The sequence below is a fragment of the Motacilla alba genome, chromosome 28, assembly GCF_015832195.1.
Source record: "Motacilla alba alba isolate MOTALB_02 chromosome 28, Motacilla_alba_V1.0_pri, whole genome shotgun sequence".
Lineage (NCBI taxonomy): Eukaryota > Metazoa > Chordata > Aves > Passeriformes > Motacillidae > Motacilla > Motacilla alba.
In genome coordinates, this window is record NC_052043.1 from 911,822 (window position 1) to 926,805 (window position 14,984).

The 14,984-nt window shown below is 64.6% G+C and overlaps 2 protein-coding genes across 7 annotated transcripts; one reads left to right on the plus strand and one right to left on the minus strand.

Annotated features, from left to right (window-relative positions):
• Positions 1-1,246: 1,246 nt before the first annotated feature.
• On the plus strand, positions 1,247-10,300 carry HDGFL2 (HDGF like 2). Of its 5 annotated transcripts, none has more exons than XM_038163607.1 (16): positions 1,247-1,438; positions 3,122-3,198; positions 3,272-3,410; positions 5,035-5,214; positions 5,586-5,702; positions 5,844-5,915; positions 6,146-6,287; positions 6,486-6,561; positions 6,641-6,926; positions 7,488-7,582; positions 7,944-8,014; positions 8,361-8,431; positions 8,572-8,673; positions 8,765-8,978; positions 9,635-9,758; positions 9,910-10,300. In XM_038163607.1, exons 1-16 carry the CDS (start codon positions 1,367-1,369, stop codon positions 9,986-9,988), a joined length of 1,917 nt encoding a protein of 638 aa, XP_038019535.1. In that variant the 5' UTR covers positions 1,247-1,366; the 3' UTR covers positions 9,989-10,300. The 5 variants fall into 5 exon arrangements, with proteins under 5 accessions (XP_038019535.1, XP_038019536.1, XP_038019537.1 ...); XM_038163608.1 differs by having other exon boundaries at positions 9,913-10,300; XM_038163609.1 differs by having other exon boundaries at positions 6,647-6,926.
• Positions 10,301-11,216: 916 nt separating this feature from the next.
• Positions 11,217-14,858, minus strand: LOC119712419 (perilipin-3-like). 2 transcript variants are annotated; one of them, XM_038163615.1, is made up of 8 exons: positions 14,730-14,858; positions 13,768-13,825; positions 13,354-13,549; positions 13,009-13,091; positions 12,294-12,927; positions 11,986-12,176; positions 11,783-11,899; positions 11,217-11,706 (listed from the first exon to the last, which is right to left on the minus strand). In XM_038163615.1, exons 2-8 carry the CDS (start codon positions 13,816-13,818, stop codon positions 11,362-11,364), a joined length of 1,617 nt encoding a protein of 538 aa, XP_038019543.1. In that variant the 5' UTR covers positions 13,819-13,825; positions 14,730-14,858; the 3' UTR covers positions 11,217-11,361. The 2 variants fall into 2 exon arrangements, with proteins under 2 accessions (XP_038019543.1, XP_038019542.1); XM_038163614.1 differs by lacking the exon at positions 14,730-14,858 and adding an exon at positions 14,195-14,294.
• Between the last annotated feature and the right edge of the window lie 126 nt (positions 14,859-14,984).

A 14,984-nucleotide genomic window follows, 5' to 3' on the forward strand; every position in this document is an offset into this window, starting at 1 on the left:
CACCGCCGTCAGGAGCTCCCTGCAGCATCAGGAGCTCCCTGCAGCGTCAGGAGCTCCCTGCAGCGGGATTTCCCCTCCGCACTCAGCTCCCCCAAGCCCTGGCAATGAGGAGTTTCTCCCCGAGTCACTCAGGGCTGTGCTTTGGGCTTTGCTCTCGCCGGGCACTGCCCGCTGTGCCCCTGCTTTCCTTCCCATGACCTTGCAGAGAAGCCGGTTTGGGTTGAAAGCGGGTTAAACCCCAGTGCAGCTCCCAGGCCGGCTGCACAGCGTTTGCTCCAGCTTAGCCAGGCTCAGCCCAAGTTTGGAGCCCAAGTCTGGTGGGTCACGTTCCGCCCATGTGGCCCCAGTGACTCTCCCGGTGGCCCTGTCCTGGCCACCCACCACCTCCCCAAAGTCCAGAAGGAGTTTGGAGTACCAGGATGGCCCCAGGGCCCGGAGCCACATCCCCAGGCTGGGGGGTGAGCTGGGGACAGTGGATGGGGCAGGATCGGCGTTTGTCCCACCCATAGCCCCGACAGCCTTGTCACCAACAGCCCTGTCACCCTCCCAGAGTCCTGAACACCCCAGCCCTGTCACCCTCCCAGAGTCCCCAGCCCCCCATAGCCCTGTTCATCCTCAGGTCCCCAGTCCTGTTCCCCCTCAGGTCCCAATTCCCAATCTTCTTCCCCCTCGGGTCCCAATTCCAATCCCTGTGCCCCCTCAGGTCCCAATTCTTGTCTCCTTGTCCCCATCTCTGTCCCCCCTCAGGTCCCAATTCCCAATCCTGTCCCCTCTCAGGTCCCAATTCTCAGTCCTGTCCCCCTCAGGTCCCAATCCTTGTCTCCTTGTCCCCATCTCTGTCCCCCCTCAGGTCCCAATTCCCAATCCTGTCCCCCCTCAGGTCCCAATTCCCAATCCTGTCCCCCCTCAGGTCCCAATTCTCAGTCCTGTCCCCCTCAGGTCCCAATCCTTGTCTCCCTGTCCCCATCCCTGTCCCCCTCAGGTCCCAATTCTCAGTCCTGTCCCCCTCAGGTCCCAATCCTTGTCTCCCTGTCCCCATCCCTGTCCCCCTCAGGTCCCGGCCCCTCAGGCCTTGTCCCCCCCCCCGCCCCTCAGGCCCCGCCCCCCAGCGCCCCCCGCTTCGGCGCCTCCGGCGGCGCGGCCCAATCCCGTTATCCCGCCGCGCCGCCGCCTCGGTCCTATTGGTCGGCTAGGCTGAGCGACGCGAGTCGGAGCCAATGGGCGGCACGGTCGCGACCGGGGGCGGGACATCCTGCGTGCCGTGCGGTGCGGGCCGCCCCCGCCGCCTGCCCGGTGCTGCCGCGGCCTGGGCTGGGCCTGCCCGCGCCCGGTGCCCCCCGCGCCCGCCGCGCCCCCCGGAGCCGCCATGCCACACAGCTTCAAACCCGGGGACCTCGTCTTCGCCAAGATGAAGGGCTACCCGCACTGGCCGGCCCGGGTGAGACCGCGGGGCCGTGCCGCGGGGGGACGGAGCGGGAGGGGGGCGGGGGTCCCGCACCGGGATGGGGGCGGGATCGGGAGGGGGGGCTCGGGACGGGATGGGGACGCGTACCGACCCTTGTCCCCGGAGCGGAGGCCCCTGCCGGGATGGAGATGCCATAACGGTACCTGTACCGGGATGGGGATCCCGGACCTGGATGGGGGCACGATACCGGCGTGGGAACACGTACCGGGATGGAGATGCCATAACGGGACCCGTACCGGGACGGGACGCCCTGTACCGGCACGGGGCGCTGGTAGCGGGGTGGACATGCTGTAACGGTACCTGTACCGGGATAGGAGCGTCTGTACCGGGTGGGGACCCGGTGCGGATGGGTGTCCCGTTCAGGATGGGGACCATGTCGCTGTCTGTCATGGAACGTGACCCGGTGGTGGCATGAGGGACCTGTCCCAGCGCACAGACTGGGATGTGGGGTCACACCCCAGCACCTGGACCGGCTTGGAATGTCCTGTACTGGCATGGGGCCCAGAACCAGTGCGGGGTGTCCCATTCTGGGATGGGAGGTCCCATTCCAGCACCGCTACTGGGATGGGAGCCCAGCGCTGGAATGGGGTGTCCTGTACCGGAATGGGGGACCCCAGATGAGCTGTACTGGGATGGGGGCCCAGCGCTGGAATGGGGTGTCCTGTACTGGAATGGGGGACCCCATATGAGCAGCTGTACTGGGATGGGCGCCCAGCACTGGCTCAGAGATCCCATATGGGAACTCATGTTGGGATGGGAGCTCAGTACTGCACTGGGAGGGGGGCTTCTGTCCCTTGTTGGGGACAGTGAGGGGACACTGTGGGTGTGACACGGGTGGCGGGGCTGCTGTGAGCGGGACCAGCGGGTGCTGCTGCACTTTGGGGCGGTCATTTGGGATGCTGGAGCCTTTGGGGAGGGGGACATTTGGTGCCACTGGCCGGGTGACAGCGTCGTGCCGCAGTGCCCCTGGCGAGCGGGAACTGCTTTGGGATGTGCTCAGCCTGTGGGGGGGCTCGGGGGCTCTGCGGGGTCCCCGGGAGCAGCCGAGGGCGTGGCAGGTTCACGCCCTGCCCTCGGATGGGAAGAGACTGGCAGGTGGACCCGTGCGGGATCGGGGAGCTCGGGGGGCCGGAGCTGACCCCGCTTGGCTTGGCTGCACCTCGCCGTGAGACCCGCGACTGCCGCTCCCGCCACGACGGCCCCTCTGCTTTAGCTCGCTTGCTTTCTGGGGAAGGGTCCCCCCGCCCCGAAGACCTCCCCAGCACCCCCTGCGCACCCCGAGGCTGTCCCTGCCCACGGCCCAGACCGCCTGGAGCACAGAAGACGGGGTGTCCGGCCGGCAGCGGGGCTTTTCCCGCGGCCGGGCCGCGGCCAGGACGGACCCTGCTCATCCATCGCCCCCGCCCGCGCTGCCGGTCCCGGCCACGGATCCCGGGGGAGTAGCTCAAAGCCCGCGTTGCCCACAAGACCTCGGTGCCGGATCCTCCCCGTTACTCTGGTAGAGACTCAGGGACTCGGATCCGTAGCCAGGGCCCCGTCCGGGTGCTTTCCCGCCGCGCTCGGCTCCAAGCGGGTGCCGGACCCGACGCCGCTTGCCGGGGCTGAGGACGTGTCACCGCTGTCTCTGACCTCCTGGTGCTTTGGGTTTCCTTTCAGATCGATGACATCGCGGACGGCGCCGTGAAACCCCCCCCGAACAAGTACCCCATCTTCTTCTTCGGCACCCACGAGACGTAAGCGCTGCCTCGCTCCCCCCGCCGGGCCCTGCCTCCGCTCCGGCCTCACCTCTGCTTTGTCTCTCTCCAGCGCCTTCTTGGGCCCTAAAGATCTGTTCCCTTACGAAAAATATAAAGACAAATATGGGAAACCAAACAAGAGAAAAGGCTTCAACGAGGGCTTGTGGGAAATCCAGAACAACCCCCACGCCAGTTACAGTGCCCCTGCGGTGAGTGTGGGCTGGGCAGGGGATGGGCTGCGGCCCCTGCATCCCCCCGAGCCACTCCTCCTGTCTCTGCTTCTCCTCGCTGCTCTGCCGATTGCTTCCAGCTTCCAGCTTGGCTTCCTTGGGGTGGAATTAGCTCCCCTCTGCTTCCCTGCCCTCTCCCTTCCTCATGGAGTCTGCTCTCCTCATCTTCCTCCACGGAGGGGTTTCCCTCAGGCTTCCAGGAGCCCTGGAAGTTCCCACTTGCTCTGGAGGAAGGCGCTTCTGCCCCGTTGTCACGGTGGAACCGGGGTCGTGCTTTGTGCTGCTTGCCCAGAATCATGGAGATTTTGTTGTCAGAGCAAGAACTTGAGGCTTGCTCGTCCCTGGCTCCTGGATCTGCTTGTGGACTGTTGGGAAGTCCCCTCCTCCATCCATTCCCGAGGTTCCAGCAGGATTTGGAGTGGGCTGGGCCAGGGAACAGTTCTTTTTCCACTTCTTGTGATTGGGATCCAGTTTATTCCGTAAAGATCATCCCAGGAGGCGTCGGCTTTGTGGGCAGTGGGGCTGAAGAGGCAGAGGAAGGTTTGTAGGGTGGGCAGCAAGGTCGAGGTGGTCCCTGGAGGTCAGCAGGTGCAGGGAATGAGCCCCCCGGGCCGTGCCGTGGCCGGGCAGGAGTGAGGATGTGGTTTGAGGGCCAGGGGTTGGGAAATGGTCCACCCAAAACTGGATGTAGGGTAAGGTGAGGCTGTGGAGCTGCTTGAAAATCTGGAGATTGGTGATGGTGAGGGAGGCACCTCCTGCCATGGACAGGAATCCACTGGGAACTCCCATCAGGGATGAGTGATCAGCAAGGCTGAGGGTTCACCAACACCCACTGCGTCCTGTGGGCGAAAGGAGCAGGAGAAGACACTGAAGTTTCCTTGGCTTTGAGACCTGACTGAAGCAAGGTGCCAGGAACAGCCAAGGGTGAGGAGAGGCTTTCCAGCAGCTGGAAGAACTCGGCTCTAGGAATGTCAGTGCTGCCACACGCAGAGGAGCAGCCCAGAAGATGAACTTGGGGTGTGATGTCCTGTGTGAGGAACCTCCCGATGGGCTGGAGAAACAAGGAGACCTTCAGGGAGCAGGACACAGGAGATCCCACCTGGGAAGAGCACCTGGACTCCTTGTGTGGCCCTTTGCCATGGGCGAAGTGTGCGAAGAGGACAGGAAGAGATCTGATCCAAGTGGAGGCAGAAGGAGAGGCTGAACGCAGCCTCCCCGGCTTGTCTGGCGCCGTCAGGGCAGAGGAGGGCTGGGCTCTGCTCCCAGCTCCAGGCTGCTCCAGGGATTTTGGCAGGGCCTGAACGTGGGGGGCAGAGGGCAGCGAGGCAGCAGCATCCCGGGAATGTGTCACTGGTGCTCTCGGAGTGGCGTGTGGGGCTGTGGGAACGGGCGCAGCGTTCCCCAGGCGGGGCTGGGCTGGTGGCTTTGTCCGGAGCTGCTCCGGAGGGATCCGTGCTGGGAGGGGGGGCTGCCCTGCTCTGCTCTGCGCACCCAGCTCTGCCCTCCTTTGCTCCCCACCCTTGGTGTCCCCTCTCCGTCCTCTCCTGCCCCCCCAAATGCCCCACAGGCCCCCCTAACCCCGCTGTCCTCCCGCTGCCTTTAGCCCGCCAGCTCCTCCGACAGCGATGTCCCCGAGAACGACCCCATGGCGGGCAGCGACGCCGGGGACGACGAGGACGACTCTGCCATGGCCACGGTCCCCGCGGAGAAGGTGGACAGCGACGAGGACTCGGATCGAGGCAGCGACCACAGCGGGCTCAAGAGGAAATCCTTGGCCATGAAAGTGAGTGTGTGCTGGGGACAGGAGGGTGGCCCAGCCAGGGAACGCTGTGGCTGCATCACGGACCTTTCCTTGAACCCGCCTCAGCGGAAGATGGTGGAGAAACCAACTCCTTCTGGATTCTCCAGTGGGAAATGGGGCTCAGCGGGGTTTTGGGGGTCTCACAGCTGTCTCGTGATTCCTGCGGGGTGGTGGGATGGCCAGTCCTGAGAGGTTTGCAGCCTGGAGGAGGATCCAGAGCTGCAGAGCTGAGTGCAGCTCTTGCAGGGCCTGTTGGGAAGAGTTGAAGAAAGCCCTTCCCAGGAAGCATTTGCTTTCCATGGTGGATGGAGAAGGGATGGGCTTCTCTCATCTTGTCACCTCTCCTTTGCCAGATGCCTGTGACAAAACGGCCTCGGAAATCCTCCAGTGACTTGGATCAGGGCAGCCCCTCTGTCACAGAAGAGGAGAACTCAGAAACGTCTTCTGAGTCGGAAAAAAACAGTGACCAGGTGAGAGGGTTTTGGGATACACTGGCAGGGTTGTGGGGAAAACATCCCTGTGGGAGTGGGGCAGAGGCTGAAGGGAACCTGACTGGCATGATTCCACGGTGACCCTGTTCCACATTTCCTCATATTTCTGTTTTCCTCCAGGATTTCACTCCCGAAAAGAAGCCAGTGGCCCGGGCTCCACGGAGGATGCCGGCAGCAGGGAGGAAGAAGAAGGTACAGGACCCCAAATCTGAGGGAGCTGGAGAAGAATTGGGGTCTGCACTGTGGGGAAGGGGGAGCTGGGGGTGACAGGGCTGTGCCCTGGGCTGGAGCACCTGGAGGGACCTCGCTGATCTCTTGGTGACCTGCAGGGGCTCTGGGTGCTGGGCTTGAAGGTATTGCTGGGACTGGGGCAGTGCCACCCCACAGCCACCCTCCATCGCAGCCCTGCTCTCTGCCTGCAGAAAGTGGAGTCTGGCTCTGACTCTGACTCCAAAGTGGACTCGGATCTGGAGATGGGCAATGCCACCGTGGACATGACCAAGTCGGACTCGGACTCGGACTCGGATGTGTCGGTGAAAAAGGCACCGCGGGGCCGCAAGCCAGGTACCCCGGGGCTGCTCCTGCTCCTGCTCCTGCTCCTGCCACCACCTCGGGATGGCAGTGTGGCAGCTCAGGCATTCCCAAGGGGTTCCAGTCCGAGTTCTGGGCACATTCTGGAGCCCCTCTGCCTCTGCAGCTCGGCGCTGTTTTAACAGAGGGAGCTGCAGGGCTCCTGCTGAACACGCCCCTGTTGTCTTGCAGCTGAGAAACCCCCTCCCAAGCCCCGGGGCAGGAAACCGAAGCCAGAGCGTGTCCCCAGCAGCTCCAGCAGTGACAGGTGAGCTCAGCTGGGACGCTGTCATCCTTGGGCTGGGCTGGGGGTGGCGCAGGGGTCCGAGCCTGCCCTGTCCTGGCAGCGACAGCGACAGCGACGTGGATCGCATCAGCGAGTGGAAGAGGCGGGACGAGGAGCGGCGGCGGGAGCTGGAGGAGAAGAGGAAGAGGGAGCAGGAGGAGGAGATCCGTCGGCTCCGGGAGCAGGAGAAGGAGGAGAAGGAGAAAAGGAAGGAGAAGGCAGAGAAGGGCGAGGAGGTGCACTCGGACTCGGACAGCAGCGCCGAGGATGACACGGCCAAAAAGGGCCGGAGAGGCCGGGCCAAGGCTCCGTCCTCCTCGGACTCTGAGCTGGAGCAGGAGAAGGAGGTGAGTGCAGAGCCCTGGGGGCCTGGGGGTGGATGGGCAGCCTGTCACCTCCCTGTCAGGCCGTCAGGGACCTGCCCTCGTGGTCTTGGGTTAGCCTGCAGCTGCCCACATGGTGTTGGGGAGGGTTGTATCCATGCCTTGGAGTGGGAGCTCTTCCCCTGGCCCAGGAGACCTCATCCAGCTGTGGGCCTCACATCTGGCACAGGGTGCCCAGAGCAGCTGTGACTGCTCCATCCCTGGAAGTGTCCAAGACCAGGTTGGATGGGGCTTGGAGCACCCTGGGACAGTGGAAGGTGTCCCTGCCCGTGACAGGGGTGGGACGGGGTGAGCTTTATGTTCCCTCCCAACCCAAACCGTTCCATGATCTCCAAGATGCTCTTCCACCACAGCCGAGGGGTTTGCTCCACTGTCCCCCTGGAGCTTTTGGGAACATGTAGGGTGACTGTGTGCCATGGGGGGATGCTGTGCCGTGGCAATGGGGTGACTGTGGCGTGGCTGTGGCTCCGTCTGCCGCAGCAGGGAGGGCTCTGCTGCTCTCCCTGCATTGTTCTCTCCTCCAAGGTAAAGAAGCCGGCGAAGAAACAGCCCTCGGAGTTGTCAAGGAAACCAAATCAGAAGGAGAAGAGAGGCCGAGCAGAGGAGAAGCCACGGAACAAGTCAGCATCTGCACATCTCCCTCTCTCCCCTTTCCTCCTGGGAATGGGGCAGCTCCAGCCCTGGCACCCCAGGGTGGGCATGGGGCTCCTGGGGCTGCAGCACCTGCGGAGGGGCTGGGCCTGTTCCTCCCCTCCTGCTGAGCTGGAGGAGCTGTTGGGGGTTACCAGGATGACATTCCACGGTGTTTTCTTTCTCTTGGGGCTTTTCCTGTGTGCATTCCTGGGAAGCTGGGGCACAGGGGAGCTGTGACCATGGTGGAGGGGTCTTGGATGCTCCAGCCAGTGCCATCCCCCTTGTTATCCCAGTGCTGAGCAGAGGGTTCACCACAGCCATCTTCCCTTTTTCCTCCCCTTCACACAGACCTCTGAAAGTGGAACGAGGCCGGAAGAAATCCGACCCAATCCCTGAAAGGAGGGTGGAGAAGAAAAAGGGTGAGAGGCCCACTGCTTCCCATCACAGAGGGGAGGAGAGAGGAGGGCTCCAGGGTTGGTTCCCCCATCCCTGGGACAGGGAGGGATCAGTGAGGTTGTGCCAGGGTTTTTCCCAGCACTGCTGTGATCCCAAGATCACTTCCCTGGCATCCCCTCCCTATCTTGGCACACCCCAACCCATCCTCTCCCGACATTCCTGGGGCTGTGCTCTGCTTTGGAAGTGCAGGAGGACACAAACCCCTGCCTGGGAGTGATTCCAGGCCCCAGAGCAGCTCCTGAGCTCTGGGCAGGGCCGTGGGCTCTGCTGGTGCCCTGACAGCTGGGCCTGTGTCTGTCTCTGCTCCAGAGCCCACAGTGGAAGAGAAACTCCAGAAACTTCACAGTGAGATCAAGTTTGCGCTGAAGGTGGATAACCCGGTGAGTGCCTGGCCTGGGACATCCCTGCTCGTCCTTGCCCTGCTGTGACACCCAGGAATGCTCCTCCTCCTCCCTTTGGGGGTGCTGGGAGGCCCCAGGTGCCCCCAGGGCAGCTCCTGATCCCGCTGCCGCCCGTGCAGGACATCAAGCGGTGCCTGAACGCCCTCGAGGAGCTGGGCACGCTCCAGGTCACTTCCCACATCCTCCAGAAGCACACGGATGTGGTGGCCACGCTCAAGAAGGTAGAGCAGAGGGCTGAGCCCTCCCTGGGGTGAGCAGGGAGCCCGCCTGGCCCCAGCTCTAAGGGGTCCCTCCTGCTGCTCCCCGGGGCAGATCCGGCGCTACAAGGCCAACAAGGACGTGATGGAAAAGGCGGCCGAAGTCTACACCCGGTTGAAGTCGCGTGTGCTGGGACCAAAGATGGAATCCATCCAGAAAGCCAACAAAGCTGGGCCTGAGAAGGACAAGGGGGAGGCAGAGAAGGGCCAGGAGAAGCTGTCGGGAGCAGAGACACGGAATGAGAAGGGGGAAGAGGAGACAAATGCTGGTAACATTCCTGAGCATCCCTGAGCATCCCGGGACCACTCCCTGCACGGTCTGGGCGGGTCACGGTCCCCTCCTTGGGGCATGCCCTGTCCTGCTGGGGACGTGGGACGTGGCGAGGTGGCTGTTGGCCTCGTGGTGGAGGATCAGCACCTCCAGGCCCTGCTTTGCTGGAGTGCCAGGAGTGGGAAAGGGCTGGATGGAGAATGCAGTGAGGGCAGAGGGCAAACCTCGAGCCCCACGCCCGGGCTCTGGGGGCCTCCATGCTGGTTTGTGGCTCAGGGCAGCTCCTTCCTGCCAGCCTGAGCTCTGGTCCAGGCATGAAGGAATGTGGAGATGTCCTTGGACACTGGCTCAGCTCTTGCACAGGGAGTGGTGACTGGGATCTTCCACCCTCGGAGCCAGGTCTCTGCTTGGGGCCATCCTGGTGATGCTGCAAGAGCCTTCCCAGAGGAACTGACAGGGAAAATCCACCCTGGTGGTGTCTCTGGGCTGGGGGATGGAGGTTTTGGGGCCCTTCTTGCAGCTGTGGGGGTCAGGCCAGTACTGGGGTCCCCTCAGGCTCGGCTGCTTGTCTGTGGCCATGGATCCTCAGTCCACGAGAGTCGGGATGGATGAGGGGGTCCAAGAGCCTGAGCCTCTGTCTCTTCTTCCCTTCAGACCTGTCAGGTCCTGTGAATGGTGAATCCCTGTCCCAAAAGTCAGAGGGCACAGAGGAGAAGGACAAGAGCCAAGGGCCAGGAGCTGGGGAGCTGGAGGCATCCACAGAGGAGCCCCACAACAAGTGAGTCTGGGGGCAGGGCTGGGGGCTGCAGGGATCGTTTGGGTTGTGAAAGGGTTCTCCCAGCTTGGGAAGGAGCTGGGATTTGGGAGAGGGCCCAGGGGAGACAGAGGGGCAGGAGGGCTGAGCTCTCCCTGCCCCTGCTCTCCCCCAGCAGTGTCCAGGACTATCCCAAGGCCGGGCCGGAGCGAGCTCGAGGGGAGTCGGAGGCTGCGGATGAGGAGGAGAGCTGAGGAAGCAGCTCCCACCTGGAGGAGGAGGAGGAGGAGAGGCTGTGAAGGGAGAGCAGCCTGTGCCTCGTCCCCTGCCTGAGTCACTTCACTAAGTCCCACCGTAGCCGATGTCCTTGGTCTTGTCCCGTGTCCCGTCCCTGCGGAGGCAGCACCCGCGGGGGGGCTGTGCTGGTGTCTGTATTTGTCCCCCCTCCCTCCCCCCCTGTTTTTAATTTTTGTTCTGTTTTGTTTTGGTTTTTTTCCCCTCCTACCTAATTTCTTGTGATTTCAACCGACATGAAATGAATATAAAGGGTTTTCTAATGAAAAACAGAAGGAACCCTAGTGTCTCTTTCTTGAGGCATCTCTGGCTGGGACGAGGGGAGAACCTTAACCCCCTGCCCAGGGTCAGGGCTGGAGAACACCCCCAGGGTCCCCAAATTCCCTCTGAGCAGGATCAGGCACTCAGGGGCTGCTCCAAGCCCCTTTCCCCACCATCACAATCCTCTGTCCATCCAGAGGCAGCTGCTGGAGCCGGATCCCTCTGCCCCAGGGGTGGCAGCAGGGCTGGCCACCAACTTCTTGGGGTAAAACAAGGGTAGGAAGGGTGTGTTCTCTCCTGTGCCAGGGAGGGACTGACCCTGGCACCATCCTGCCCGTGCTGGGCAGCAGCTCAGTGGCTTTGCTGTGTTGCAAGGCTCCAGAGCTTTTGTCCGTGTCCAATAAAGAGCTGCCGGCTCCGCCCGGCGCCGCCTGCTCTTTGTGCCCGACCCCCGGGGGAGGATGCCCCGACCCCCCCTCGCGGGCTGCAGGAGCTCTGCCCTGGGGACACTTGGCTTTTTCTGTTTCCAGGACTGATTTCACACTCCCTCCGTAAACAAAACCTAAATAAAGCCCAAACCATCCCCAGTGCCTCTTGCCCAACTGCTGGCAAGTGGGAGGTCCCCCCCAGGACCCCACTCCTGATCCCACTGCCAGCTCCTCTCCTCCCAGCCCTGCTCCCATGGGGGCAGGGACAGGGACAGGCTGGGGGGGCTGTCTGGGCATGGGGGTCCCCAGGTCTTGGGCAGGGGGTTGTTCCTCCAGAGCCCAATTCCTCCCTCCCACACCCCCAAAGAAACCTCAGACCGGTGCAAAACTATCCAGAGTTTATTGTTTCTTGTGCTGTTTTGACCCTACAAGGGTGGGGTTTGAAGGCACCGAGGACGTGGGGGGACCCCCAAGAGGCACTTGGGGCAGCCAAGGCACGTAACTGCAGGTCTCCAGCGAGGGCAGAGGGACAGCTGGGGCAGGCAGGAGGGTCCCCACAGAGGCAGGCACAAGGTGAGGGGGGCTGGGGGGTTTAGCAAAGGCTCCTAACGAGGCTTTTCGGGGGGGAAAGCAGCCCAGAATCGCTACTCCATCTCCAGCTCCACCGGGCGCTTGCCCGAGGGGGCGAAGGGTCCCACCAGCCACGTCAGGGGGGTGTTGAAGGCCACGTGTTCCACCAGCTCGTCCATCAGCTGCCGGGCTTTGCTGGCGTGGCTGCGGGCCCGGGCCAGCACGGGGCCCGTGACATCCTGCAGGGAGCTGACAGAGGCCAGCGCTGCCCGCAGCTCCTCCACGTTGTGCCGGACCTGCCCCGCCGTGTCCTGCACGGTGGCGGGGAGGCCCTGCAGGCTGGCCACCAAGGGCTGGCAGGAGCTCTGCAGCTGCTGGCTCAAGCCCTGCAGCATGGTCAGCGTGCCCGACTCCACTGCCTGCGAGGGCGACACGGGGGGGTGAGGCCTGGGGGACACCCCGGCTCACCCCGGGGACCCCCTGCCCTGCTCCTACCTCCGGTGCCACCTGGTCCTTGCCCGGCTCCTTCTTGCTCCACTCCAGCCACAGCTGCTGCAGCTTCTCCTGTCCTCCCTGCAGCTTCTGGTCCACGCCCTGCTTCAGCTGCTCCACCTGGGAAAGGGGCACAGCCCGGCTGGGTGAGGGGACCGCCGGGGCACACCCCGGGGTGGCACAGGGGGCGCGTGGCTGGGTCCTACCAGGTCGAGGGTGCGCTGGAGCTGGGCCAGCAGGTCCTGGCTGCTCTGGCGGGCGCTCTGCAGTTTGCCCAGGGAGTGCTGGAGCGCTCGGTGCCGCACCTTGCTGGACAGGGAGCCCAGGCGCACGAAGTAGCTCTGCTGCTGCCTCTGCTGCTCCGGCTCGAAGCCCTCCACGGCCGTGGCCAGCTTGGCTGTGGGACAGGAGCTGCTCAGGGGGTGCCAGCACCACCATCACCACCCCACAGAGCCTCCCCTGCTCTGCCCAGGCTCTGCCCACCCTGGCCGGAGGGTTGGGATCGGCTGCTCACCCAGCTCCTCGTCTGTCATGGGCAGGTAATGGTCCACCAGCTCCTCCGACTTGCCCAGCACGGAGTCCACCCCGCTGGCCACCATCTGGCCCACGGTGCTGACACCGCTGCTGACCGCAGACCTGGTCAGCTCCACGCCACCCTGCACTGCCCCTTTGGTCATGTCCACCACACCGGTCACTCGGCTGGTCACCGCGTCCTTGGCCCCGGCCATGGTGCTGGACACTGCATCCTTGGCTCCGGCCACGGTGCTGGACACTGCATCCTTGGCTCCGGTCACCGCATCCTTGGCCCCGGCCATGGTGCTGGACACTGCATCCCTGGCCCCAGACATGGTGCTGGACACTGCATCCCTGGCCCCGGACACGGTGTTGGACACTGCATCCCTGGCCCCGGACACGGTGTTGGACACTGCATCCCTGGCCCCGGACACGGTGCTGGACACTGCATCCTTGGCCCCGGACACGGTGTTGGACACTGCATCCCTGGCCCCGGACACGGTGTTGGACACTGCATCCCTGGCCCCGGACACGGTGCTGGACACTGCATCCTTGGCCCCGGACACCGTGCTGGTCAGCACATCCCTGGCCCCCGTCACCGTGGAGGTCACCAGCAGTTTGGTGTCCGAGATGAACTGGGTGGACACACAAAGCTCTGTTAAGCACTGGGGGGGCCCCGAGTGTGCTGCCCAGCCCACCCCAGCCCACGCCGGTACCTTGTGGGGGGGCTGCTGCAGGATGGGCAGCTTCTCCTCCAGCTTGTCCAGCCCTTTGCAGGCGTATTCATTGGCGGTGGAAACTGGAGATGGAAAAAGGGGTGAGTTCAGCACCCTGCTGCCTTGCAGGAGCTCTGCCAGGGCCAATTTTCCATCACCCTAAAATTCAGGGGGTGCTGCCCCCACATCTTTTCTTTCCAGCTCCCCTAGCTGTTTATTCCCCGGCCACACAAACCAGAGACACAAAACCAGCTCCTCCCTCGGCTGGTTCCTCACGAGAGCTCGGGGAGAGCCGGTTTTGGGGTCCCCCAGCCCCGTGGAGTGCTGTGCCCCCCCTGCACTCACTCTGGGGCTCCAGGCGGGTGAGGAGGGGCTGGGCCCCGCTCACTGCTGCCGCCGTCAGCGTCTTCACGCCCTTCTCGGCCACATCGCAGACGGAGCGCACGTAGGGGTGGCTCTCCTTGGTGCAGGTGTAGGCGGAGGACACCATGTCGTAGGCAGAGCTCACCAGGGGCAGGTTGGCCACGCGCGTCCCGATGTTCTGGGGGCCAGAAGGGCTCAGCGTGAGCGTGGGACTGAGGGACCCCCAAATCTCACAGGGAATGGGGGTGGGTTTTGTGTTCCCAACACGCCGGGGATGGTTTTGGGGTGCTCCCGTGGCCCTCCGAGCCCATCGGAGGGTGGGAGAACCCCGATTCCCGTCTCCAAGCAGGGACCCCCGTGGATTGCCCCCAAATTCCCCGCCTTGCCCGCACTGACCTGCTGCTCCTCCGCCTTGGGCTGCGCCGGCGTGGGCTCGCTGGTGGCCATGGTGGTCCTGGGGGGACAGGACGGGACCGTGAGCGGGGTCAGGCCCCCCCAACGCCCCCCTCCTGCCTCTCGGAGGGGGGACCCCAAGTTATCGCTCCCCGGAACGGGGCCGCTCCCACGCGGTTGGAAAACCCCGGGACAGGGGGGTCCCGGGGACCGGGACCGGGATCGCGATCGGGATCACAGGCGGGATCGGGACCGGGATCGCGATCGGGACCAGGGTTGCGACCGGGACCGGGACCGGCGTCGGGAACAGGGCGGGGATCGCGATCGGGAACAGGACCGAGACTGCGATCGGAACCGGGATCGGGACCGGAACCGGGATCGCAATCGGGATCGGAACCGGGATCGCGGAGCGGCCCCGGATCGCGCTCACCGCTGGCGGCTGGGGTCGGTTCTGCTCCGCTCGGTTCGGCTCCGGGCTCGCCCCGCTCCTCCCCGCCGCCCTTTATACCCCGGAGCCCGCCCCGAGCGCATGTGACCGGGGCCGCCCAGCGGGGCCGGCCCGGGGCGGACCGGGAGCAGCGACCGGCGGGGAGCGCGGGGCCGGGAGGGCGGCGAACCCCCGGGAACCGCCCGCACCGAGTCCCCGGCCCAGCACCGGATCCGCCGGGACTGGGCTGCACTGAACCCCCGGGACCCCCTTCCTCGGGCGGTGCTGCACTGACCCCCCCCTCCCCGGTACCGGATCCCCGGGACTGGGCTCACTGACCCTCCCTGGGCACCGGACACCCCCGGGACCGGTCTACACCGACGCGATTCCCCGGACCCGGCTGCAGTGACACCCCGAGGGCCGGAACTAGAGAACCCCCGACCCCCCCTGGCACCGATCAGACGCTGCCCCGACCCTCCCAAGCGCCCCCGCCCCTCGCGCGGCTCCCGAGCACGGGGGTCCCGGTGCTCCCCCACACCTGGCCCGGTGGAGTTGGCCGCACTGGTCCCGGTGGGCTCCGGCGGCGGGACGATGGACGGTCCTGGGGTGCCCGGTGTCGCCCCACCGGGTGCTGTGACCGCGCGGTGTTTGTGACGTCGGGGATACCCCGCGGAAAGCCCAGCCCCTCCACGGTGACAAGTGGGACAAAGTTCAGCGCCACACGGCTGCGGGTCACAGTCCAGATGTCCTGGCACCTTGTGGCACCCTCTCCCCCGGTACCCCGTGGAATCCC

Bases quoted from the DNA above. Each gene is read 5' to 3' on its own strand.
- LOC119712419 (XM_038163615.1), bottom strand. From the start codon at position 13,818: ATGGCCACCAGCGAGCCCACGCCGGCGCAGCCCAAGGCGGAGGAGCAG. The intron at 13,092-13,353 runs GTGAGTGCAGGG...TTCCATCTCCAG, and splicing joins CACCCGCCTGGAGCCCCAGA to TTTCCACCGCCAATGAATAC. The intron at 11,707-11,782 runs GTAGGAGCAGGG...TCGCCCTCGCAG, and splicing joins AGGACCAGGTGGCACCGGAG to GCAGTGGAGTCGGGCACGCT.
- HDGFL2 (XM_038163607.1), top strand. From the start codon at position 1,367: ATGCCACACAGCTTCAAACCCGGGGACCTCGTCTTCGCCAAGATGAAG. The intron at 5,916-6,145 runs GTACAGGACCCC...CTCTGCCTGCAG, and splicing joins CAGCAGGGAGGAAGAAGAAG to AAAGTGGAGTCTGGCTCTGA. The intron at 7,583-7,943 runs GTCAGCATCTGC...CCCTTCACACAG, and splicing joins GAGGAGAAGCCACGGAACAA to ACCTCTGAAAGTGGAACGAG.